Below are 13,120 nucleotides of genomic sequence, written 5' to 3'. Positions count from 1 at the left end.
TTGACACAATCAACATCATGCGTCTCAGCTCTAGAGTCAGCGCCACACAGCACCATGCGGATGAAAGAACGGTACCGCTACTTTTCAAAGGCAGCATAGTACTGATGTCAATCAATAACTATGGCAGTACTTGTTTAGTAGCGGTATACCGTACAAGCCTAATGCCGTGTTAAGATTAAACTTATATAGACATAAAAGCTCACATTTTCATTGAAATAATTGAAGTCTTAGGATAGAGGATGAATCTGCCTAGTTCAGGATGCCAGGGACCAGAACCCCAATCAATGTCATATTAGACTCACCAGAGCGTCAATGAGGACTTCAGCGCCTTCCTCGCTCTCGTGGAGAGTGTCGATGTCCGTCAGCTCCTGGAGGAGGTCCACCACTGCTATGGCAACATGTAGATCAGGCTAAGGACCAGAACCATATCATAATACACCTGGGTCTGGACCGGGATGTCCACACAACATACGGCATGTGATGAGGCAGCAGTTATTGCTAATAATCCACAAGGTCAAGTCATCTATGGTCCAGGAGAAAAAGGATATCAGTGTTTTCGTGACTGAGAAGGCCCATCAGCGAGTGAACAGAGTTGAGCTCCACCAGCAGGTGATAGAGGTCGGGCATGGTGGCGATTACGTGCATTTCCTGTATGATGTCATTCAGATCCAGTTCTGACTCCATGAACCTGAACCCAAGGACCAGAAGAAAGGAGTGAAGAAGACAATCTACGCGTTGCAGACGGTGGTCATTAATGCACTGACTTCTCTGGGTTGTCTGGAAACTTAATCCTCAGTTCCTGGTTTTTGTAGGAGCGTTTCTCAAAGGTCAGGATCATTTTCTTCACCGAGCTCTCATCCACCGGCTCTGCCTGTTTGATACCAGACAAGAGTGGACACACAAAAGTCCAATTGGATGATGTGAGAGGAAGCAAAGTCTTGATGACGTCGTGGACACATCCTTATACTGTACATGTACGCATACACATATGTGGACACATCCTTATACTGTACATGTACACATACACATATGTGGACACATGCTTATACTGTACATGTACACATACACATATGTGGACACATCCTTATACTGTACATGTACACATACACATGTGGACACATGCTTATACTGTACATGTACACATACACATATGTGGACACATCCTTATACTGTACATTTACACATTCACATATGTGGACACATCCTTATACTGTACATGTACGCATACACATATGTGGACACATCCTTATACAGTACATGTACGCATACACATATGTGGACACATCCTTATACTGTACATGTACGCATACACATATGTGGACACATCCTTATACTGTACATGTACGCATACACATATGTGGACACATCCTTATACTGTACATGTACACATACACATATGTGGACAAATGCTTATACTGTACATGTACACATACACATATGTGGACACATGCTTATACTGTACATGTACACATACACATATGTGGACACATGCTTATACTGTACATGTACACATACACATATGTGGACACATCCTTATACTGTACATGTACACATTCACATATGTGGACACATCCTTATACTGTACATGTACACATACACATATGTGGACACATGCTTATACTGTACATGTACACATACACATATGTGGACACATCCTTATACTGTACATGTACACATTCACATATGTGGACACATCCTTATACTGTACATGTACACATACACATATGTGGACACATCCTTATACTGTACATGTACACATTCACATATGTGGACACATCCTTATACTGTACATGTACACATACACATATGTGGACACATCCTTATACTGTACATGTACACATACACATATGTGGACACATCCTTATACTGTACATGTACACATACACATATGTGGACACATCCTTATACTGTCCATGTACACATACACATATGTGGACACATGCTTATACTGTACATGTACACATACACATATGTGGACACATCCTTATACTGTACATGTACACATACACATATGTGGACACATGCTTATACTGTACATGTACACATACACATATGTGGACACATCCTTATACTGTACATGTACACATTCACATATGTGGACACATCCTTATACTGTACATGTACACATACACATATGTGGACACATCCTTATACTGTACATGTACACATTCACATATGTGGACACATCCTTATACTGTACATGTACACATACACATATGTGGACACATCCTTATACTGTACATGTACACATACACATATGTGGACACATCCTTATACTGTACATGTACACGTACACATATGTGGACACATCCTTATACTGTACATGTACACGTACACATATGTGGACACATCCTTATACTGTACATGTACACGTACACATATGTGGACACATCCTTATACTGTACATGTACACATACCTATACTATCCATACTGTACATGTACACATAAACATATGGGGACACATCCTAATACTGTACATGTACACATACACATATGTGGACACATCCTTATACTGTACATGTACACATACACATATGTGGACACATGCTTATACTGTACATGTACACATATGTGGACACATCCTTATACTGTACATGTACACATACATGTGGACACATGCTTATACTGTCCATACTGTACATGTACACTTACACATATGTGGACACATCCTTATACTGTACATGTACACATACACATATGTGGACAGATCCTTATACTGTACATGTACACATACACATATGTAGACACATCCTTATACTGTACATGTACACATACACATGTGGACACATCCTTATACTGTACGTGTACACATATGTGGACACATGCTTATACTGTCCATACTGTACGTATACACATATGTGGACACATCCTTATACTGTACATGTACACATACACATATATGGACACATAATTATACAGTCCATACTGTACATGTACACATACACATATGTGGACACATCATTATACTGTACATGTACACATACACATATGTGCACACATGCTTTTACTGTCCATACACACATACACATATGTGGACACATCCTTATACTGTACATGTACACATACACATATGTGGACACATGCTTATACTGTCCATACTGTACATGTACACATACACATATGTAGACACATCCTTATACTGTACATGTACACATACACATATGTAGACACATCCTTATACTGTGCATGTACACATACAGTATGTGGACATCCTTATACTGTACATGTACACATACAGTATGTGGACACATCCTTATACTGTACATGTAAACATACACATATGTGGACACATCCTTATACTGTCCATACTGTACATGTACACATACACATGTGGACACATCCTTATACTGTACATGTACACATACACATATGTGGACACATCCTTATACTGTACATGTAAACATACAGTATGTGGACACATCCTTATACTGTACATGTAAACATACACATATGTGGACACATCCTTATACTGTCCATACTGTACATGTACACATACACATGTGTGGACATGCTTATACTGTAAATATTGTACATGTTCACATACACATATGTGGACACATCCTTATACTGTACATGTACACATACACATATGTGGACACATGCTTATACTGTCCATACTGTACATGTACACATACACATGTGGACACATCCTTATACTGTACATGTACACATACACATGTGGACACATCCTTATACTGTACATGTAAACATACACATATGTAGACACATCCTTATACTGTAAATATTGTACATGTTCACATACACATATGTGGATACATGCTTATACTGTAAATACTGTACATGTACACATACATCAGGGGTGTCCAAAGTGCGGCCCAGGGGCCATTTGCGGCCCGCAGCTAATCGTTTACCGGCCCGCCATACATTCTATAAAAATTGCAAAATTGATAGTATTGCAGAAATTTAAAAAAACATTTTTAAAAAAGTGGAATGAGGTGAAATCTAATGAGAAAAAGTGGCAATGTTGACACAAAGCTGCCATGCAGGCAGTTTTTTTTCCCTTTTGTCTTTATTTTCTTTTTTTTCCCATTGCTCAAAGAAATTTAAAAAAAAGCACAAAAAAATCTATGTTATAATGAATTATTACTTAAAAAGTATCACTTTAAAATGTTTTATGTGGAAAAATATTGCATATGTTGTGTGGTTGCCATATAAAAACATTAAGGTTTTGACAAAAAACCATAAAACAAACAAAAAAACAATAGTTCAAGCTTAAAATCGACAGATACAGCAGAAGTTGATCTTCAAATTTAAGTGTTAAAAGTAAAAAAAAACTATTAAAAACGCATCACTTTATGAGTGAGGAACCTTTGGGATCTCAAATATATTTAGTAGGTTTTTATTTAACTTTTCACTGTGATTACTCAAAAGTATTAAATAATTAAAATCAATGGTGTCTTGCATTAATGATTTTTGAGGGCTTTAATTGCTAAATAAAAGAACTCTCCTGAAGGAATCAACAATTTTTTCGAGGATTTTCGAAATAAAGGGAAGGTGAGACACCGGTCGGTAGTTTACGATCGAGGTTAGGTCTTTTAAGGAGAGGATGAAAAAACGCTTTTTTGAATGCTATGGGAACAGACCCAGAGGAAAGTGATAAGTTTATAATATTTAGCACTGATGGACCTAATAATACAAAGAGCTCCTTGATAAGATTCCCAGGAAGTGGGTCAAGTAAACATGTTGTTTGTTTTATTCCATTTACACGTAACAATTCTTCTAATGTTATTTCATCAAAAAGAGAAACTATTTTGGAGGCCAATATCCGCCCTTTATACAGTTGTATCTGTCTTAATAGAACCCAGTTGTAGCTGGGTTCTATTAACACAGATACGATCCATATTTTTTGTTATGGTTTGAAAATAAAAAATATCAAAATGGCCCCCGCGTGCATACATTTTTCCGTGCACGGCCCTCTGTGGAAAAAGTTTGGACACCCTTGACATACACAAATGTGGACACATCGTTATACTGTACATGTACACATACACGTATGTGGACACAAGCTTATACTGTAAATACTGTACATGTACACATACACATATGTGGACACATCCTTATACTGTAAATACTGCACATGTACACATATGTGGACACATCCTTATACTGTAAATACTGCACATGTACACATATGTGGCCACATCTTTATACTGTAAATACTGTACATGTACACACACATGTGGACACAAGCTTATACTGTAAATACTGTACATGTACACATACACATATGTGGACACATCCTTATACTGTAAATACTGCACATGTACAAAAACAGATGTAACTGTAAACAGTATAATGATAAACCCTGGTAAAATTCCAGACGATTAGTAATACTGTTTAAACTTTTAATTAGGGAAAAAAAACTCATTTCTGAATGCATTTTAGGCAACAGGGCTTCCTTCCTGGAAGCAGAAACACCACACTGGCGCCTTCACGCGCCACAAAAGATGGCGGCAACTACACAGACTTTTCTCTGAAGATGTTCCCTCCCAGTCCACGGAGCAGATTGCTTTCACTGGCTTTTACTTGCATGGAGTCTGGGCGTGGCTTTAAGATTGTCCAGAGTTAGCATGCGGCAGGAGATGTGTCGGGAACTTGACTTGGTTTACTGGGATGTTCCCACAAATATGTGTCTTTAAATAAATGGATCATTTTTATCTCTAGCAAGGGCGTCAACTCATTCTCATGGTGGGCACGTCACATGGCAGACACCAAAGCCCCTAGAGGGCCGCTACAAATTTATCTCTAGCAACGGCGTCAACTCATTCTCATGGTGGGCATGTCACATGGCAGACACCAAAGCCCCTAGAGGGCCACTACAAGTTTATCTCTAGCAAGGGCGTCAACTCATTCTCATGGTGGGCATGTCACATGGCAAACACCAAAGCCCCTAGAGGGCCACTACAAGTTTATCTCTAGCAAGGGCGTCAACTCATTCTCATGGTGGGCATGTCACATGGCAGACACCAAAGCCCCTAGAGGGCCACTACAAGTTTATCTCTAGCAAGGGCGTCAACTCATTCTCATGGTGGGCATGTCACATGGCAGACACCAAAGCCCCTAGAGGGCCACTACAAGTTTATCTCTAGCAAGGGCGTCAACTCATTCTCATGGTGGGCACGTCACATGGCAGACACCAAAGCCCCTAGAGGGCCACTACAAGTTTATCTCTAGCAAGGGCGTCAACTCATTCTCATGGTGGGCACGTCACGTGGCAGACACCAAAGCCCCTAGAGGGCCGCTACAAGTTTATCTCTAGCAAGGGCGTCAACTCATTCTCATGGTGGGCATGTCACATGGCAGGGGCGGCATAGCTCGGTTGGTAGAGTGGCCGTGCCAGCAACTTGAGGGTTGCAGGTTCGATTCCCGCTTCCGCCATTCTAGTCACTGCCGTTGTGTCCTTGGGCAAGGCACTTTACCCACCTGCTCCCAGTGCCACCCACACTGGTTTAAATGTAGCTTAGATATTGGGTTTCACTATGTAAAGCGCTTTGAGTCACTAGAGAAAAGCGCTATATAAATATAATTCACCTCACTTCACTTCACAGACACCAAAGCCCCTAGAGGTTAGGGTTAGGTTTTGTATTATTATGGTTGCTTACCAACAAACTCATGGAAAACCTGCTTGGGAATCAAAAGTCAAAGTGACAACTTATGTTCAGCTAGGGTAGAATTTTCTTTAGAAAAAGGGTTTGAATGTCCGATAACATCAGACTGAGGATAATATAGGCGGATAAATGCTTTAAAATGTGATACTAAAATTATCGGTATCGGTTTCAAAAAGTAAAATGTATGACTTATTAATACGCCGCTGTGTACACGGACGTAGGGAGAAGTACAGAGCGCAAAATAAACCTTAAAGACACTGCCTTTGTTTGCCGGCCCAAGCACATAATATCTACGGCTTTTCGCACACACAAGTGAATGCAAGACATACTTGGTCAACAGCCATAAAGGTCACACTGAAGGTGGCCGTATGAACAACTTTAACACCATTTGTTACTAATATGCGCCATACTGTGAACCCACACATAACAAGAATGACAAACACATTTTGGGAGAACATCTGCACCGTAACACAACATAAACACAACAGAACAAATACCCAGAACCCTTGCAGCACTAACTCTTCCGGGATGCTACAATATATCACCATAATGACAACATTAAATACAGTAGTGTAGTAGACCTAAGTATTCATTCAAAACGAGGCAGAGGTTGAATTTTCAACAAGCTGAAATAGGCTCCAGCACCCTCTGCGACCAGAAAAGGGACAAGCGGTAAAAAATGGATATTTCATATTTTTGGCCACTGTAACATTGAAATAATCATTCAAATTGTTTTATGTGTTTTTACACATTATGTTACAGTACCTTAAGTTCAAAGTTAATATATTGAAAAATATAAGCTACAGTAGTTGGGTTTTAAAAACTCCACAATCTGAGTCACTTTTTGCCAAAGTACTGATGTATACAAGTCATCAAAGAACACAAATAATAAATAATAATAAATATAACACTGGTGAGAAGTAATGATTTATACAAGTCATCAAAGAACACAAATAATAAATGTAACACTGGTGAGAAGTACTGATGTACACAAGTCATCAAACAATACAAAAAATATTTCCATATTTAAAAGTGTTTTTTAGCAAATGTTGACATGAAATAAAAGTGTGTTTACTGCAGAATGAAGTGTGTGATGACAAGCAAAAAAAAACAAGTAGCTTTAAGAGGAAGAAAAGTTGCTATCTTTACCACCACAAAACATAGCGAAAAATAAGCAAAAGCAGGCATGGACCACAGTGTGTTATATATGAACACAATGTTAGCATTTATGAACACAATGTTAGCATATATGAACACATTGTTAGCATATATGAACACAATGTTATATATGAACACAATGTTAGCACATATGACCACATTGTTATATATGACCACAATGTTATATCTTAACACAATGTTAGCATATAGGACCATAGTGTTAGCATATGTGACCTTAGTGTTAGCATATATGACCACAATGTTAGCATATATGAACATAGTTATATATGACCACAATGTTAGCATAAAAGAGCACAATGTTAGCATATACGAGCACAGTATTAGCATAAACAAGCACAATGTTAGCATATATGAACACAATGTGAGCATATGACCTTTGTGATAGCATATATGACCATTGTGTTAACATATATGACCACAATGTTAGCCTGTATGACCACAATATTAGCCTGTATGACCACAATGTTAGCCTATATGAGCATAATCTTAGCCTATATGAGCATAATGTTAGCCTATATGAGCACAATGTTAGCCAATATGAGCACAATGTTATATATGTACACAATGTTCTCTACGAACAAAATGTTTATATGAACATGTTAGCATATATGAGCAAAATTTTAGAATATATGAGAACAATATTAGCATATATGAGAACAATGTTAGCATATATGAGCACAATGTTATCATATATGAGCACAATGTTAGCATATATGAGCACAATGTTAGCATATATGAGCACAATGTTAGATATGAAAAAAATGTTTTATATGAACACAATGTTATCATATATGAGAATAATGTTAGCATATATGAGCACAATGTTAGCATATATGAGCACAATGTTAGCATATATGAGCACAATGTTAGCATATATGAGAACAATGTTAGCATATACGAGAACAATGTTAGCGTATATGAGCACAATGTTAGCATATATGAGTACAATGTTAGATATGGACAAAGTGTTTTATATGAACACAATGTTAGCATATATGAGCACAATGTTAGCATTTATGAACACAATGTTAGCATTTATGAGCATAGCGTGGGTTATGAGTACTGTGGCTCCTGTGGTAAACCCAATGTTGTATATGCCTTTAATTAAAAAAAAAGGTGATATTAATGGTGATGCAATGATCTGAAAAATGAATGGTGATCATTATTTTGGCCTTATTGCTGCCTGACTTTGCATGCACAAGTCCAGAAATGAAGTTAGTTTGCAGATCATATTGCACGCTGCATGCTGAGTTGCACCTACCTCGGGATCATCTTCATCCTGCTCCATCAGCTTCTCCAGGATCTTCTTGCGCTCGGCCGTGGAGTCCTCGCCATCCGCCATGGCCATGTCGGCCCCTCCGTCCACGCCCGCTCCCGGCCCATCTCTGCCTCTGGTATGGTGCACCTTCTGCTGCTTTGCACTTCTGCCCTCCTCCTCGCCTGCGTCCTCCTCTCTGGACCGTGTTGCTCCTCTGTCCGGCTGGAAGGTGTGCAGACGGCAGTCAACACCGTGGGGAAGAAAACATTTCATGCATGGCCTCTGGGCCCAAATTACTAACTGGGAGGAGGATGTACCCATGCACGCAATGTGCAGCTACCAATACGCAAGTAGTCCTAAAAAATGTATCCATGCACGCAATGTGCAGCTACCAATTCGCAAGTAGTCCTAAAAAATGTATCCATGCACGCAGTGTGCAGCTACCAATACGCAAGTAGTCCTAAAAAATGTATCCATGCACGCAATGTGCAGCTACCAATGAGCAAGTAGTCCTAAAAAATGTATCCATGCACGCAATGTGCAGCTACCAATACGCAAGTAGTCCTAAAAAATGTATCCATGCACGCAATAGGCAGCTACCAATACGCAAGTAGTCCTCAAAAATGTATCCATGCATGCAATGTGCAGCTACCAATACGCAAATAGTCCTAAAAAATGTATCCATGCACGCAATATGCAGCTACCAATACGCAAGTAGTCCTAAAAAATGTACCCATGCACGCAATATGCAGCTACCAATACGCAAGTAGTCCTCAAAAATGTATCCATGCATGCAATGTGCAGCTACCAATACGCAAATAGTCCTAAAAAATGTATCCATGCACGCAATATGCAGCTACCAATACGCAAGTAATCCTAAAAAATGTACCCATGCACACAATATGCAGCTACCAATACGCAAGTAGTCCTAAAAAATGTACCCAGGCACGCAATGTGCAGCTACCAATACGCAAGTAGTCCTAGAAAATGTATCCATGCACGCAATATGCAGCCACCAATACGCAAGTAGTCCTAAAAAATGTATCCATGCACGCAATGTGCAGCTACCAATACGCAAGTAGTCCTAGAAAATGTATCCATGCACGCAATATGCAGCCACCAATACGCAAGTAGTCCTAAAAAATGTATCCATGCACGCAATGTGCAGCTACCAATACGCAAGTAGTCCTAAAAAATGTACCCATGCACGCAATGTGCAGCTACCAATTCGCAAGTAGCCCTAAAAAATGTATCCATGCACGCAATATGCAGCTACCAATACGCTAGTCTTAAAAAATTTATCCATGCACGCAATGTGCAGCTACCAATATGGAAATAGTCCTAAAAAAATGCATTCATGCACGCAATGTGCAGCCACCAATACGCAAGTAGTCCCAAAACATGTATTGATGCATGCAATGTGCAGCTACCAAGAAGCAAGTATTCTTAATAAATGTATCCATGCATGCAATGTGCAGCCACCAATACGCAAGTAGTCCTAAAAAAAGATCATTTCGTAAGTCAGTCTGCTTCTTCAAACAATAACCCTGCCAAAGTATTCACAAAGTCCTCCAAAAAACTGCATGTTAACATTATTCGCCCATGCTAACAGTAATCTCATAAAAGCTGCATGCTAACAGTATTGATTAGTTGATTGATTGATTGATTGATTGAAACTTTTATTAGTAGATTGCACAGTACAGTACATATTCCGTACAATTGACCACTAAATGGTAACACTCCAATAAGTTTTTCAACTTGTTTAAGTCGGGTTCCACGTTAATCAATTCATGGTACGAATATATACTATCAGCATAATACAGTCATCACACAAGTTCATCATCAGAGTAAATACATTGAATTATTGACATTATTTACAATCCGGGGGGTGGGATGTGGAGGGGGGAGGGAGTGTTAGCTTTGGTTGATATCAGTACTTCAGTCAACAATTGCATCAACAGAGAAATGGACATTGAAACAGTGTAGGTCTTATTTAGTAGGATATGTACAGCCAGCAGTGCAGCTCTGAAGAAGAGCAGGTGAGTGTGAATGCTCACCTGTTAGTTAAGAAGCTCAGAAGAAGAGCAGGTGAGTGTAAATGCTCACCTGGTGAGTGTAAATGCTCACCTGTTAGTTAAGAAGCTCAGAAGAAGAGCAGGTGAGTGTAAATGCTCACCTGGTGAGTGTAAATGCTCACCTGGTAGTTAAAAAGCTCAGAAGAAGAGCAGGTGAGTGTGAATGCTCACCTGTTAGTTAAGAAGCTCAGAAGAAGAGCAGGTGAGTGTAAATGCTCACCTGGTGAGTGTAAATGCTCACCTGGTAGTTAAAAAGCTCAGAAGAAGAGCAGGTGAGTGTAAATGCTCACCTGTTAGTTAAGAAGCTCAGAAGAAGAGCAGGTGAGTGTAAATGCTCACTTGGTGAGTGTGAATGCTCACTTAGTGAGTGTGAATGCTCACCTGTTAGTTAAGAAGCTCAGAAGAAGAGCAGGTGAGTGTGAATGCTCACTTGGTGAGTGTGAATGCTCGCCTGGTAGTTAAGAAGCTCAGAAGAAGAGCAGGTGAGTGTGAATGCTCACCTGGTAATTAAGAAGCTCAGAAGAAGAGCAGGTGAGTGTAAATGCTCACCTGGTGAGTGTAAATGCTCACCTGGTGAGTGTAAATGCTCACCTGGTAGTTAAGAAGCTCAGAAGAAGAGCAGGTGAGTGTAAATGCTCAGCTGGTGAGTGTAAATGCTCACCTGGTGAGTGTAAATGCTCACCTGGTAGTTAAGAAGCTCAGAAGAAGAGCAGGTGAGTGTAAATGCTCACCTGGTGAGTGTAAATGCTCACCTGGTAGTTAAGAAGCTCAGAAGAAGAGCAGGTGAGTGTAAATGCTCAGCTGGTGAGTGTAAATGCTCACCTGGTGAGTGTAAATGCTCACCTGGTAGTTAAGAAGCTCAGAAGAAGAGCAGGTGAGTGTAAATGCTCACCTGGTGAGTGTAAATGCTCACCTGGTAGTTAAGAAGCTCAGAAGAAGAGCAGGTGAGTGTAAATGCTCACCTGGTGAGTGTAAATGCTCACCTGGTGAGTGTAAATGCTCACCTGGTAGTTAAGAAGCTCAGAAGAAGAGCAGGTGAGTGTAAATGCTCACCTGGTGAGTGTAAATGCTCACCTGGTAGTTAAGAAGCTCAGAAGAAGAGCAGGTGAGTGTAAATGCTCACCTGGTGAGTGTAAATGCTCACCTGGTAGTTAAGAAGCTCAGAAGAAGAGCAGGTGAGTGTAAAATGCTCACCTGGTAGTTAAGAAGCTCTCCGACGTCCATAGCGCCCGCCTGATGTCAAAACGTCACAGCGGGACAAAGTTTTTACACCTGAAAGAACTTAGGCGAGGATGTTTACACTTGAAGGAACTTAGGCGAGGATGGGGACAAGCGGTAGAAAATGGATGTTTACGGAGGCTAGCCGGCTAATGTGGAGCCACAAGCATGTGCCGTAAATCAGGAGGACACCGTCGTAAACTCCGTCACGACACGATCGGTCCACGCATGCGCGAAGACGACGTCATTTTCCTCCACTTTTTTTAACCTGTATTTATAAATGTGAACATTTCCAAACAGACGAGAAAGCATCCATCCATCCATCCATTCTACCGCGTATCGTAGCAGACGAGAAAGAATAATCCAAATAAGTACAAAAACAGTTTTCCTCCACCTGTTTTACGACAGTTGTTTTCGTGCAGGCTGTCACGCCAAATGTCTTCCCCTCTACAAAAACCTCCACCCCCCCCCCCCCCCCCCCATTTACTTCCGTGGTCATGATTAATACAGACGTTTTGTTAAGGCTATATTATAAAATATAACGCTATATTATAAAAATACAGACGTTTTGTTAACACAATATTATGAAAAAAAATGTAAAAAACAATTTACAAACACAAGCTATGGGATGACATAAGTAAATACTTCCGGGGTCACGTTTCCTCTTATGTCATCCAATAGTTTGTGTTTGTAAATTATTTTTAAACTTTTTTTATAATATAGCGTCAACAAAACGTCTGTATTTTTATAATATAGCGTT

General features: G+C 39.9%; 1 protein-coding gene across 3 annotated transcripts in view; it reads right to left on the bottom strand.

The window, feature by feature from the left end:
• Positions 1-12,819, bottom strand: part of ctnnbl1 (catenin, beta like 1) — a 54,967-nt gene extending 42,148 nt beyond the window's left edge. The window contains exons 1-6 of one of the 3 annotated variants that reach the window (XM_061889286.1): positions 12,755-12,815; positions 12,337-12,375; positions 9,071-9,289; positions 765-871; positions 549-688; positions 303-400 (exon numbers count right to left, since the gene is read on the bottom strand). In XM_061889286.1, coding sequence (XP_061745270.1) covers positions 303-400; positions 549-688; positions 765-871; positions 9,071-9,289; positions 12,337-12,366 — 594 coding nt within the window. In that variant the 5' untranslated portion in view covers positions 12,367-12,375; positions 12,755-12,815. Of the gene's footprint in view, positions 1-302; positions 401-548; positions 689-764; positions 872-9,070; positions 9,290-11,733; positions 11,770-12,336 lie in introns of those variants that run through there. The other 2 variants (XM_061889285.1, XM_061889287.1) reach the window with 2 other exon arrangements.
• Between the last annotated feature and the right edge of the window lie 301 nt (positions 12,820-13,120).

Source organism: Nerophis ophidion, linkage group LG27 (assembly GCF_033978795.1).
Source record: "Nerophis ophidion isolate RoL-2023_Sa linkage group LG27, RoL_Noph_v1.0, whole genome shotgun sequence".
In the NCBI taxonomy this organism is placed as follows: domain Eukaryota; kingdom Metazoa; phylum Chordata; class Actinopteri; order Syngnathiformes; family Syngnathidae; genus Nerophis; species Nerophis ophidion.
This window is presented reverse-complemented; position numbering and strand designations above follow the sequence as displayed.